The following is a 15,141-nucleotide window of genomic DNA, read 5'->3' as shown; positions in this document are numbered from 1 at the left end:
ATGTCACCAGTTCAGGTGGAAAACATATCACACCCATCGACACCAAACATTGTAATGTTACAGATAATGCACAACCAGCACATCACACAGCTCTGGACGGAGTGTGGTGGATGTGTGGTTGGAAGGCATACACCAAGTTACCTGAAAATACAACCACAGTTTGCACACCAGTAACAGTCTCAGATCACACCTACATAGTCACAGCACACCCGTTACATCGCAGAACTAAGAGATATGTTGACTTTGAGCCACATGATGATTGGGGAGGCAGCAATGTCCCACAAGAGCATAAGTATTGGTCTACAGGAAGCAGGGTCGGCATGGCAATGTTCCCACAGTTTGGAGTAGGTTTACTCACTTTACGTGTTGAAACCATTGATTACAGATTTCAGATCTTTGTAAATGCCACATTTGATGTCGTCACTGATCTTTACGACACCCTGTCAGCCACACGCCTTATGGCTCTCCAAACACGCATGGCTGTTGACTTAGCCTTAGCTCCTCAGGGTGGTGTCTGTGCCATGATAGGAGAACACTGTTGCACTTACATACCTGATCATAATGAAACCATTGTAGACGTCCTCCTCACCATGAAGAATCTGAAAGACACAATGGCAGCTGATCATGAGAAGCTACCTAATTGGCTTGATTGGTTGTTCACGGGTACATGGTCCCAAGTTCTATTGAAAATCATTGGTCCTTTTTTGATCATTATAATCATTTTTGTTCTTCTTTGCATTATCTGTTCAACTTGCATTGTCCCATTGTCCAAGAGAGCAGTCAATAGGCTCTTTGTCGCCCAAATGTATCATTATAATCTGATAAACCTCGATGATGATGATATTGATAATGATGATGATGTTCTCATGTGAGCACTGAGGCTTTTCTTTAACTCCATGTTTTGTCTATCACCAGACCAAGAAGGTTCTCGTCCTCATACGAGGGGGGAGTTGGGGAATTTTCCCTACAACAAATACGCTACAAATAGCGGTAGGGTTTTTCGCCCCATCCTGGTGATGGACCGATTGTTGTGTTTTCATTATGATGTGTTTACCAGAAACCTTTGGTTGGTATTCATTGATGTTCTTCGAAATCCACAACAGGGGGGAAATGTGAAGTTACTTAAGAATGTTCTATACATAGTTTGTGTATTTCTCAGAAACATTCTTCATTATTCACTGTCTACATATCTCTTTCTTTGTCTGTCTAATGCCCTCCCACCTATGACACATTCTTCTACCTAATAAAAGTTGGCTGCGCTGGGGGGTAGGAGAGAGAGAGGAAGCACCAATGGAGCCGAGAACACACATCCAGTGTGTTCCTCACTCCCCTCTCCCCGCTGCAGCGGTATGAAATTGTACATTGTCTCTGCCTGAATTTCTTTTTACATCTGATGACCGACCACACGGGGTCTGCCTTTAAATGGACCCCACATTTTCATACCAATTCCTAAGATTCCGTCCTCCAAGCAGACTGCTCAGCTCCTGCTAGATAATGTCTTTCGCTATCATGGTCTGCCAGTGGATGTAGTGTCGGACAGAGGACCACAATTCGTGTCTCGATTCTGGAAGGAGTTCTGCACCATCATCGGGGCGACAGTAAGCCTTACGTCAGGCCATCACCCTGAGTCCAACGGTCAAACGGAAAGAATAAATCAGGATCTGGAGACCGGTTTACGCTGTCTGGCATCACGTGATCACAGCACTTGGAGCCAGCACCTCGGATGGGTGGAATATGCCCACAACTCACTGCCTTCCACTTCAATAGGTATGGCTCCATTCCACATCGTTCATGGGTACCTCCCCTCTCTTTTTCCATCTGTAGCTGCCGACTCTGCGATGCCATCCGCATAGGCAGTAGTGAAACGCTGCAAGTGGACCTTGGAGCTAGCCAGGAAGACGCTACGATGCATGGGCAGCTCCTAAAAGTCTGCTGCAGACCTCAAGAGAAGAAAGGCACCAACGTTCAAAGTGGGACACCGTGTATGGCTGTCCACAAAGGATCTCCCGCTGCGGACGGAGTCACGCAAGCTAGCTCCCAGGTTCGTGGGTCCTTTTCCTATCACCAAGATCATTAACCCTGTCGCCGTATCCTTGAAGCTTCCCAGACCGATGAGGGTTCATCGCACGTTCCATGTGGGCCGGCTCCGGCCAACTCGTCCATCGCCATTAGAAAGTCATCAACATCATGAGCCATGTCAAAGGAAATTCAGTTACACCAGAGGTGCTCATTGCGTCGATCGCGAGGCAGTGTGATGGCGTGCTCCCCCAAAAAAAGACCTTAGACTATCATCAATCTCGTCGCTTGATTGAGGTGTGGCCATTAAGTCGAGTGCATTCACATAAAGGCACGTTCCAGCAAGCCGGGCTCCTATTTACGACAGTCCCGCAATGCGTGCAGCTACACCACCCCACCCCACAACAATACATTCCGATTGCTGACAGGAATGTTTTGTTACAATGTATCGCTAGCTTGTTGCCACTAACACCGATTTATGTATAGACCGTTTGTGTTTATTCCTTGACAGGCCAGTGCATTTAACTTTTCTTCAGATAGTTTGTCAGATCAAGAATTTTTATTGAAGAAAAATTTTAAATACTGTTTTATATCATGTTCTAATATCTCTAATATCAATTGAAATTGGAAATGATCATTTCTGAGTTTGAAATTATAGTTTTTCATTTTAGTTTTGTATTATTTTATTTTATTTTTAATTTATAGTTGTTTTTTTAATCCAGTAAGTTATTTTAAGGTCTTGAGATTCCATCCCTAATCACATCCGCAACTTTATCAGGGAGCATGACTGAACACACCCGTACATTTTTCAAATGTGAGTGACTATTTGCTCAGGTTGATGCTGAATCTAGCCCGAGTTTGCCATCAGCTTCCATAGCAAACAAAACTGCTGTGACATGTGAACAAACTTCACTGAGGCCTGCCTCACAAGTACAGTGTGATGACACAAAAATACCATCCAGTTTTGCTGTCACCCAAACTTACGCTACCTGAAAATGAAACAATATTTTTCTGATTTTATTAGCTTTTTCAAAATTACATTTAGATGCATACCAAGTATTTGTGGATTTACCAAACAAAGTAGTCATTATTACAGCACATGTTTACAGTTTGTGAAAATGAAAATTGTGTTGCACCGAAGAAAAGGAGTCTGAGGCGGAGTGTGGAACACAGGAGCAAACCTCGGTTTGTTGCAGACATTGACAGAGTGAACCTATTACGGCGGGAAATCTCTAACACCCTAACATTGGAGGAGTAACCAACAATAATGTCCGTGCGGAACCTCGTAACCTAACTCGAGGTCCCGTAGGTAAATTATGTAGACCACCACAATTCTAACAATTATAAGCCGATCTATCTTCATTCTGCAATCAAGACAGTGGATACATAAGTGTGTAAAACAATCTACAGTGACAGTGAGAACAAAAGATCAAGCTTCTTGTATAAAGGTGACCATGAACTTGTTTACAAAACCTGCAGTGATGTATTTGTATGCATCCAGACTTTCGTAGGCTTTTAATTTTACACCGCTGGATGGGGAAGGATTTTATATATAATATAGGTGTATATTTCCAGATAACAGATATTTGTTGGCAGCACTCATAACGGAAGAAAACTTCTCTGTCGGTAGTCTGAATGTCCACATAAACGGACCTTTGACTGCTGATCCCGATGTTTGGTATTGTCAGACAGGGAAAATTCATCACGGCATTCATAGACCTGTATGCGGTTTTAATTATCTTTTTTTTAATATTTTGTTTTGTAATTTTTATTGTTCTTACCTGTTTTCAATGTTTTATCTCTTTGTTTTCAAATGCCTTTAATCATTTAAAGCACATTGAGCTACCTTGTGTATGAAATGTGCTCTACAAATAAATTTGCTTTGCTTTGCTTCATGAGCCACATAAAATGAAGTGGTGGCCACATCTGACCCCCAGGCCTTGAGTTTGACACCAGTGTCTTAATTTCACATTGGGCCAAAAACCTAATTACCCAAAATATTTTGACAGAGGTAATTTCAAATTCGAAAATATATCAAACCTATTTCAATTTTACCTGAGCATTTCTTCTAACATTTCTTAATTGTTTAAAAAAAAAAAAAGGTATTTGTGGCTGTACAGCTTAGGTCAGAACAACGCGTCTCTGTGTTAGCAAACTGAACTCGGCCGAGAGGCTTCAAAGTGCACGAAAAGACTCCAATCTGCACGAAGAAAGCACGAATGATGTTTTAATGCACTCAAGTAGTGATCGGGGATGTCGAATGTCGAGGAATTGGTCAAAATTGAGGAAGATTTGCTGCGGCACGATAGTCCCTTTTCCCACATGGTCAGGAGTGAAAAACGATGTACTACTCATGATCCTTTAGGGCAGAAATATTTAAAGCGACAAGCTCCCCGAACCGGCTGCAGTAAGAGAGAAACAAAGCTGGGTCAACCCACAACACAATAAAAGTCATGACGCCATACACTGGAGGCTGAAGATTGTTTTTTATTTTGAAGGGTCACCGGCGGTGGTCTGTCGCTTAAAATATTTGTGGCGCAAGAGTTGCTGGATATTACACATCTTTTTTTCGTTCTGGACGTGAGGCACGAGGCTCGATCGGCTTGAGTAAAACTTCCTGAATTTGAAATCAATGTTGTGGATCCTCAACGCGGGACGTCCCCGATCACTAAATTAGTGGATTAAAACGTCACTCGTGCAATGTTTGTGTCCGATTGGAGTCGTTTCGTGCACAATGAAGCTTCTCGTCCTATTTTAGCTTAATTTAGCTTGCTAACAAAAAGACACGGTTGTGATCAACACTCCTCTCATCAGAATTCAAGCCTGAAGAAGTCTTTCCGCCCCCAACTGGTAAGGGTTGACAAAACTGACACTTAAGTTTTCCTAAAAACACACACACAACTAAATTCTTCCGTCTCTGTCTGAGGGTGAAATATTCGCGATTGTCCGAGTCGTTAATTTTTGTTATTGTCTTTATCGTAATCTGGCGGCGCGCTGGACGACCGTTCAGTGCCTCTACCACACAGTTCTGAGGACTAGAATTCAAATCCATTCCTTGCCAGTGTAGCGTTTGCACGTTCTCTTCGTGCCTCTGTTGATTTTCTCCTAAAAACTAGGTTTTGGCACGATCAGCGAGGTTAAAAAAAAAAGAAAATCATCCGATCACAAGATGAAGCAATGACTATATTTAAATGACCTGTTTATTTACATTTATTTATGCCAGTGACGTAAAACATAAACATGTTTCCATACACCCACTGGAAAGAGGGGTAGAAATAATTTGCTTGGCTACTTAACCTTTTGTTGCCTGCTTGCGACACATATCGTATTAAAAGTACGTGAATATACCTTAAGCAAGACTTACACGAACGTCCTCCCCTGTCCTCAGCACCGATGACCACCAACATGTTGTTTTTCCTCCCATTTTGTTCTTATGTCATAGCGATCCACTGTTGTCATCCCCACGGTCACGAGTCCCATTTGAGTTGGCAAGGTAATGCTCAATGATAGGATAACGTCTTGTCTGATCTGCACATTACGTCATCTGTCAGCCACCTCGTCTCTTCCATGTCGTTGCTGTTTTTTGTTTTTAAACATTGGCTGTCGGGTATTTAGAGCACAGCATAAAAAGACACAAAAAACTAAATAAATAGGAGAGTTTACTATGATTTGTTAAGTTTTGGTGTCATAATTCCCAGATGTAATTAATGACGTCATTGATTGGCCCAGAGAAAGAAAATTTTTCTGCGTCACCATCATGCACAGTATATCTCAATCCAAAAGCAAAGTTATTTTTGTATAGTAGTATTTATAGTTTTTTTTCACATCTTTTGGCGCAGTAGTGTAAATATCTGATGGCCAAAACAAACGTCAGCACGAAGGGAGAGACAAAGCAGATGCGAGATTGCATATAATGCGCAGATCACGATATCTTTCACCATTGCACTATGTCATACTTATGCAATAAAATCTTGCATTCCGATACCACCGAATCCATTTTCTGCGATCGGTGGGATCAACTCAAATGCAACATTATACACTCATTACCGTAGCAATGACAACAAAAGTGGTTCACGCCAACTGTTGTTTTTGAAAGAAAATGGAGGTGGATGTGGTGTGTTGGTGGATCCTGATTATGTAAAGCCAAATATATACTTCTACATAAAAATAAACTAGGTTTTGGATTCAGATATACTGCCCAAGATGGGCGATGACAAGTGAATGTCTTTTGCAGAGTCAATCAATCATGTCATTGTTCGGATCAGTGAATTGTGACATGAAAAATGATCGGTCGATCAGCAAATAAATGCTAATTATTGGCAGATTCCAAACAGGCTGATACCATTGGTATAAAGTCTAAAAACATGTGGTAGGTTAATTAACTTTGAATTCCCCATAGGTGTGATTGTGAGTGTGAATGGTTGTTTGTTTCTATGAGCCCTGCGATTAGCTGGTGACCATTTCAGGGTTTACCCTGCCTCCTGTGTGAAGATAGCTGGGATAGTCTCAAGCTGTCCTGAGACCTTTGTGAGAATAAGCAGCTGTTGGAGGATGCTTTTTTTTCTCCACGTGTTCATTTAATTTTGGGTCGTGAGAATGTTGGTTATCCAAATAAAGGCTGGAGATGATGAACAGTTTCTTCGAAGAATTTACTTACAGAATATTCCAGGCACTTATGAGTTACAGACAATGGCTGTAGAGAGCAGATCAGAAGTGCGAAGATACAGAGAAAGCACACATCCTTTTTCTTGTCAGAAGGGCGGACTATGGGTGGTATCAAAGCTGTGGCGTGAGATCGGGGCTTTCCACTCAGATAAAGGGTTAGTGTCTCAACCGGTTCTAGCTGGCAGTGGATTATTACAAAGTGTCCAGTATGCAGTTCATCAAGGTTGGCCTACGTGCAGAGATGCGCTCAAGGACACAGTTGGCTTCAGCTGAGGACATGAGGAAATTATGGATTCATGACTAAATATGGGCATAAGACCGACTTCAATCCCCCTTGAAACGAACAAACACTTGAAATGAACAAAATTAAAGAAAGGTGCCAGCGTCGTCATCGTCTGGAGTGGGTGGTGCATCAGGCCTTTTCCTCTGGGATGAGTTGTGCTGGGGCGCAGTCAGCTTCCTTGTCGAATGATGTCTTCAACGGGTGCCAGCCGGCACTGGAAAAGACGTGGTCTTCCGGTTGTCGTCAGGTGGAGGGATCACTGAACCTGAGGTGGATCTGGCGGGTCGTGGAGGCGAGATGTAGAACCACGTGTCCCCCCTTCCTACAGGTCGTACTGCTGTGATCATTTGCTCCGTGACCTGAAAGGGACCTATACACCTAGGTTCAGACTATTTACGTTTAACCACACAGATTCACAAGTATTAATTTTGAGGGGAGCGTCTGGTTGTGAATGTAGTGATTAAATGTTTTAACAATATGCTTGCTGTTTCAGACTTGCAGGGATATGGCTCTGGCCATCCCAAAAAGGAAACTACTATGACTAGGAAATACCGGTAACCTGACACTGTTTTAATCATGTCAGTGAAATCCTATTGAAATCACCTGACCAGGGGCTTCCACGTCCGAATCATGGAGTCCCTGGTGTGGTTTCATTGTAGGCATACAGTTATACCTATTGCAAACGCTGCAGTCCTGCAGTTCACCTTTAACAATTTGTCTCATAAAAGGATGCCACCAGGAGTGGAGTCGTCTCAATGTTTCATCCACACCTACATGGCAAGTTCCATGGGCTTCAGAAATTAGATTTTTCAATTGTGTCTGAGATGCAATGCTCTTACCCTCTTTTCGCCATATGTCATCCTCATCTTTGACACCCCCTGTCGACTTCCACACATTCTTTTCTTCTGGACTTACTTTTTCCTGCCACAACTTACTGTCACCTCTTGTTTATTGTCTTATTCAGATTCACTTACAGTTAGTTGGAGTGTTGGTCGGTACCCCGCAACCTTTTTTACTGCTCAATCTGCTGATTCTTTTCCTGCTGATACAAAATCATTAGTTCAAGAGTGACCTTTGCATTTAAGGACTGCAACCGCTGTCGGGTGCATTAAAGCATCTCGCAATTCGAGAATGTCGTCCTTATGTTTAATAGGTGTACCGGTTGCAGTTTGGAAATCGTTTCGCTGCCATTCTTTTAATGCAACATGAACTGTCATGTGTGCATACCCCGAATCTGTGTAAATGTTTACTGACTGATTTTTTGCCAACTTGAGAGCTGCCGTTAATGCCAAAATTTCTGCTCTTTGCTGACTGGGAGCCTGGAATTCTTTCTGCTTGCACTTCTTCAAAACCTGTTTCTGTGGGTTGGGTTACAGCAAATCCAGGTTGTAGGCCATCGTTGCCTTTCAAGCAACACCCGTCTGTGAAAAGAATCAAGTCCAGGTTGTCAAGAGGTGTCTCATAGAGTCCAGTGCGGAGAGACAAACTTGTCTACTTCCTCCTTCCCCTTTCTGATAAAGAGCAGCAGAAACACTGCTGATCTTTTCAAACACGTCAAGATAGAACATGCGACTGTAATCAGGAATTGCAAGAGCTGCAGCAGTGGAAAGATGTTTCAAGGAGATGAAGAAAGAGTCTGCTTCCGTGGTCCAACAAAGAGTGTTAGAAAGATTGCGCTTACCTTGTTCATTGGCCATCTGTCTGGGTGGGTGAGTGAGTTCAGCAAAATTTGGAACATGATGCCTGGAGTAGTTGCAAACTGGAGTTTGGACTTGGAACACTTCAGTCCAACAGAGGCCAAATGAGAAAGCAAAGACCTAGTGACTTCAAGACAAAAAATTTGAGATGGAGCCGCCAGCAAGAGGTCATCCACATACTGCACCAGGAGAACCCCATGAGGCAATTCAAGCGGAGACAGCAACTGACGAAGACAGTCATTGAAGAGTCCAGCTGAAAGAACAAAGCCTTGAGGCAGGTGATTGTAGGAGTAGCAAAGACCATTCCAAGTGAAAGCAAAAAAATTGCTTCATTGAAGGGTGAAGCAAAAGAAAGCATTAGCCAAGTCAATGCAAGTGAAATGAGTGTGGGCTGATGTAATTTGGGAGAATGCCGAGTGCGGGTTCGGGACGGGCAAAGTGAGGGTTAACACCGGCCGCATTAATTGCTCGCAGGTCATGGACCATGCGAAACTTTCCAGTGTTTGTCTTTTGAACAGGCAAGATGGGGGTGTTAAAATCAGAGCCAGGAATTTCACACAGCACTCCTGCTTTGAGCAAGCCGTAAATTTTTTTCCAAAATACCAATCATCCCAGCCTCTTAGTGAAATGAGTTTTGCCAATCAGTGGTCTGTGTGCATGCCAGGACAATTGGACTGAGATCCTTCGCTGTGTGCTGAGGCGAGATCGTCAAGGAGACATGTGGGTGACAAGGAGGCATAGAAGCATCTGGGGGATTCGCCATCATGTACCATTTGAGTTGTTCAGGAGTCAGGAACACCGAAAAGGCGACACCTGGTTTGCCTGCAAACAAATCACCCATGTTCAATTCTAATACGTTGTTTTCAATTTCCTAAAATGCCTCGCTATAGATCTCATCCCCTGATCTGTCATAGTCTAGAGTGCAATGCATACAATCAGTTACCATATCATAAGATCTGAGGTTGCGAACCCAAGGTGACCAGAGAGTCCAAAAGTGTTCAGCTTTGAGCCAACCACTGAAGTCAATATCCACTCTTGCCCAGTCGATGTCAGCAGCGGCGCATGCCACAGGGCGATGTTCAACAAGTGGGAGCTGGGAGGTGGCACCCGAGGCAGAGGCAGCCGAGCAGCAGTAGGTGTTACCATCTGGAAATTCCAGGATGAGTCCATCAGGGGTGCATTTGATGAGATGGCATGTGGCGATGAGGAGATCTCTGCCCAAAAGATTGACTGGACAGTTGGGTGTAAACACAAATGAATGCAAAAGAGTCTGTGACTGTTGGTTTGACTCTCTTGGGGTTGGTTGTAACCTCCTTGATTGTAGCCACGTGCTCCATCCAGACGCTTGAGGTCGCTGTCTGGACTCGCGGGCCCAATAACCAGGCTGTCCACAATTTAAGCACACGTTATGGCCACCAGGCCACAACTCGACCTATGAATGAACCTGCTTGATACATCATTCACTCGGAACCGAAAGAGGGAGATGATATTAGAGCAAGAGTGGCTTCTTCCTGCTTTTTAGATTTTGCAACTGCAACATAGCAAGTTGTGTTTCTGTAGTTTTGTGTTTGTCAATTTTAAACTCTTTTTGTTTAGCATGTCTCCTCAAATGATGTCCACCACCAGTCAACCTCAGCAAGAAGGTCCGGATATGCCTCCATGGCCTGCGCCACAGACTTGAGAACACCTTTCAAAATGGCTGCTCGGAACACTTGCGAATGCAAAGCGGAGGCCGTAGGGGTGTGTCTTGTTTTCAGAGTGTAGAGATTGGAAATAAAGTATCTAACACTCGTGTAAGAGCCTGAAGATCGGAGAGAGAAGAAAAAACTGAATTTTGCATTAAGGTATTCAATTGTGAAAGTGGACATGATTGTATAAGGAGATAACAGATGTCACCTGCTGTTAACATTAGTCCGGTAACTGCTCTCTGCGCTGCTTGAAGCCAATTGGCACCACCAGATTGCACGGGTGGAGGTTTCTGCAGCAACACATTCACATCACTGGGCGAGAAAGATTTGTAAAACGTAGCAGAGTTACCAGTAGCTAGGTCAACTTTGGCTAACATGGGTGCCTGCAAGATTTGGGATTGAGTCACACGCTGATGAGGAGGAAAAGCTGGACCTTTGGAAGATTCCTCTGGGTCTTCAGGACCTCTGGTTCGATCCAAAACGGAGTCATGGTAGGCACCTGAAAGATTCTGAACATGAGACTTTAATTTTGCTAATTGATTGTAACTGAGGAACATACAACCTGTTTTCTGTTTCCCCATTTCAAGAGCCTCTAGCTGCGTGTTCCGCAACATCGACAGCAACTCCGTGTTACTCCTTTCAGTCGGGTTGTTTCTTGTTTAGCGCGAAGGGCGCAGTCTTGCTTTTCCGGTTCAGCGTTTGCTCTATCTTCATGTTCAGTAGGGGTTTTCTTAAGTTGATTTCTAACATTTTATGGAACCTCTTGGTGTCTATTTAATTCTGTCTTGTACAGTCATAGCTGAGTCAAACATGTGAATGGGTCAGCTCTCAAGTTGGCCACTTTTTCCAATCTGCCTTCTTATTCTCTAATGGCGGCGGTCACTCCAGCAGCCAAGGTTTCCGCAACTGTATTCATGTTTGATGTCAATTATGCATGACTGAGAGACATTTGATCGTCTCCATCTACATCGAGCCGGCCCGCAGTAACATGAAATTGGAGCCTGAAATTCATTTAAAGGTTTCCTGGCTTCATGGTAAGGTGACGGTACAAATGGGTTAGTTGGAGACAATGCCAAAGGCCATTTCTCTTCTAAGTAAGGAGTCGCCACGGAGGGCAATTTGTGTGTTGACGGTACTAGACCAACACTTTCTTCCTTGACAGTAAACAGGACAACTTTAACGCACATCCCATTGCCATCATTCTTGCTTTCGCTTTCATTTCCACAACTTTCTTAGTATTCTACCTCACGTTTCTACCTTTTGAAGACAACCTGTTAATTTTTTCCACTTCCAACTTCAGAGCCGCCACTCTTTTTTTTAACACAAGCTTATTCCGTTTCTTTCATTAATGTCATCAAACATGCAGTTGAAGACAATTCCTCATCCATTCTTTCAACTGTTCTTTCTCACTATCTTGTTCTTTTTCAGGCAACCTTACAACATGCACACATCACATGCATTTTTCATTTGTTCAAAATAGTTTGGTATTTGCAAATCGAACCATTCACTTTCCCTATCAAATATCCCTCCATTTTGTTTTAATTCGAATCCCCGCTCTCTCTCTTTTTTTGTAGTCAACAGGTCTTTCTACTTGGAACAGAGACAGAGAGGCAGATAAGTGACAAAGCAGCAATAATGTGGAGGGTGGGCTTCTTTGCACACTCACGCAGCCAACAACTCCAAAAAACTCAGCCTTAAAATTGCAAATATATAAAAAAAAAATGGGAATGAGAACAGCAAACGTACAAGTCCCCTCCGTTGATCTCACACACACATACAGACACTCACCCGCGAGCCAGCAGATTTAAAAATGCTCGAGCCTCTTTATTTGATTTCAAATGAGGAATTCTAGTCTCTAAGATTCTCCGAAAAGAATGGGACAACCTCTCGGTCCAGAAAGTTTTGGACTCGCCCTCAACCTAGTGGTGTGTCTGGCAGTCACGGGATTTACAACCTTTTTGTGTCGGCACAACCTCCGAACACAGGGCTCGTCTAAACCCTTTCTAGAGTGGTACGCCCACACAGTCTAAGGCTTTTCAACCTCTACTAATAGGTATACACCAACCAAAGTTTCCCCTACTGTTCAACCAGCTAGAGACCAATTTCACAATGTCACAAATTCAAACGTGACACGGACCTCAACCCTAGTTAACAGACAGAAGATCATTTTTGGAGGATAAAGGTCCTCTTACCTTATCAATAGTTGGCCTGCTGATGATCTGTCTGTCAACCAACACCTCAGTCGAAATCACGTCGGGGTCACCAATTGTTGGAGGATGAAGTGCGAAGATAGAGAAAGGACACATCCTTTATCTTGTCAGAAGGGTGGACTATGGGTGGTATCAAACCTGTGGCGTGAGATCGGGGCTTTCCACTTAGACAAAGGTTTTCTGTCTCAACCGGTTCTAGCTGGCAATGGATTATTACAAAGTGTCCGGTATGCAGTTCATCAAGGTTAGCCTACATGCAGAGATGTGCTCAAGGACACATCTGGCTAGAGCTGAGGACATGAGGAAATTATAGGGTCATGACTAAGTATGGGCATCAGACATACTTCACAACTCAGAAATTGGATGAATGGATTGTGAGCACTTTTGTCGAATAATGTCTGTTTCATCACAAACTGTCTCTCCTAGAGTAGAAGAAACAAATAGCTGTCTTCTTTATCTTTTACGGTTTCCATTTGTTGACTTTATGGTGTTTTCCATTTTTCACTAATGTTCTGTGTTTAACACACAATGTCCAAATCTGAATCTTGATACAATTACGATGTCCAATTTTCACTTGATTTTCTCATCCATCTTACGTAGCGCAGAAAGTGTTGTCATGGTCCTGTGAAAATGTGTGCAAGGACGACAGGAGAGTACATGGAAGATGTTCGCGGACCAAAAAAGGAGGAGGCGCCACAACGTCAACTACTGGGCGCTGTGTTCAATCTGCAGCCTCGTATTGTCCTACGTAGAGCAGGTTGGTTCACATGTTTTATGCATTCTAATTCCAATGATATTCTTATTTACATTACTTATTATATATAGGTCCATGGTTCGATCCCGGCCCCACCTGTGTGGGTTTTCTCCTGTTTCCTCCCACATCCCAAAAACATGCAACATTAGTTGGACAATAATCTAAATTGCCCCGAGGTGTGATTGTGAGTGTGGCTGCTTGTCTCGATGTGCCCTGCAATTGGCTGGCAACCAATTCAGGGTGTATACCAGGGGTCGGGAACCTTTTTGACTGTGGGACCCATAAATGCCAAATATTTTAAAACGTAATTTCAAAAGAGCCATGCAATATTTAATAAACTAAATACAAGTGTATTTGCGTATTTATGTCGAAACAACACTTTTAGAGTACAATACAGTCTCTGCATTCTTTTAAATAACATTATGATGTTGCTAACCAATGATGACAAAAGCACTTCTTACCCTTAATGCGACTTCAGGTGCTTCCTGGTTTTGCTAATGGCTTGACAGTCTGTTTCATACACTGTCAGATTAATCTTCACGCAGGCGTTGAGATTTCCATCCGTTAACCACTGGGGCCTCCACTCCCTGAGAAGGGTTGCGTCAGGAAGGGCATCCGGTGTAAAAATTGTGCCAAACATATATGTGCGTTCATCTGAGATGACACGCTGTGGCGACCCTGAAAGGGACAAGCCGAAAGAAACTTAGAATCGTGAAAGTAATTCAATTTGATTTTCTATCATGCTGGTAGGATGGTGAACAGTTCTGGCCAACAAAGGCATGTCTTTTATTCGTTTGATTATCTTGTCTTGATGCGAACTTGGCAAAATGTTGATTGACAACGTCGAATACGAACGCTTTGGCAAACTCCCCATCTGTGGATTCAAACACACAGCAGAACCATAACATAAATCATAGTTTCTATTGAACACACTTCAATCATGGCACAATAATCCCTGAATCTTGGAAGGAAACCATATTTGGTTTCTGAAGAAAACATGCATTTTCGCAAACGGCCATATGCATAGCAAAGTCCATGCAGTAAATTAGCTATCACAATGTAAACGTATCTATTTGAACTTTAATATTATTAGAGCATTAAGTGTAGTCCTTACCTCCAATGGTTGACAATTGGTGTTCCCAATTTCTGGCTGCTTGCAGTGTAAACATGATGTTGATGCATGACATCATGCATGATGTTGCTGTAAATAATGACTGTGCCCTAATGGCGCGAAATACTACCTACAACTTGTACCTCTTCCCCTTGTTTCACAGTGTCAGCAGGTGTTAAGCATCCGTTGGGGATGCATTTCACTCGGTTACCGATGGTGTTTGCGTGTAGTGCACTCGGTGCCAAATAGGCAGAGGGAGCCAAGAGAAGAAGAGGGCGTTGCAGGGACCAATCAAATGGCTTGGGGGCGTGGTTTTCCCCTGATCATTTTAGGAATAGAAAATTCGCCTACGGCAACCCACTATGGCAAACTGTTTCTACGTCATTTGCGTTGCCTCCCACATACCTAACTACGGCAAACCTTCTTAGCACGACAAAAATCACATGGACAGCGTGTCGTTATGAGGGCTCGGCGAGCCATATGCAACCACCAAAAGAGCCAGGTATGGCTCGCGAGCCATAGGTTCCCGACCCCTGGTGTATACCCTGCCTCCTGCCTGTTGACAGCTGGGATAGGCTCCAGCACTACCGTGACCCTTGTGAGGATAAGCAGCCCAGAAGATGGATGGATGGATGGATGGAAATACAGTGCGTGCGAGTGTGTGTATATATATATGCGCACATACATACACACAGTGTGGCCTTGCCCATTCAGGAT

At 43.4% G+C, this 15,141-nt stretch overlaps 1 protein-coding gene across 1 annotated transcript in view; it reads left to right on the top strand.

Annotated features, from left to right (window-relative positions):
- Window positions 1-4,527: 4,527 nt before the first annotated feature.
- LOC133493860 (zinc finger and SCAN domain-containing protein 2-like) overlaps window positions 4,528-15,141 on the top strand; it is a gene marked incomplete at its 3' end in the record, with an annotated part of 28,528 nt that continues 17,914 nt past the window's right edge. Inside the window, exons 1-2 of the mRNA XM_061807768.1 lie at window positions 4,528-4,866; window positions 13,165-13,316. Coding sequence (XP_061663752.1) covers window positions 13,190-13,316 — 127 coding nt within the window. The remainder of the gene's footprint in view (window positions 4,867-13,164; window positions 13,317-15,141) is intronic.

The sequence above is a fragment of the Syngnathoides biaculeatus genome, chromosome 20 (assembly GCF_019802595.1).
Source record: "Syngnathoides biaculeatus isolate LvHL_M chromosome 20, ASM1980259v1, whole genome shotgun sequence".
Lineage (NCBI taxonomy): Eukaryota > Metazoa > Chordata > Actinopteri > Syngnathiformes > Syngnathidae > Syngnathoides > Syngnathoides biaculeatus.
The sequence above is the reverse complement of the archived record's forward strand: the minus strand, read 5'-3'. Positions and strand labels throughout refer to the sequence as shown.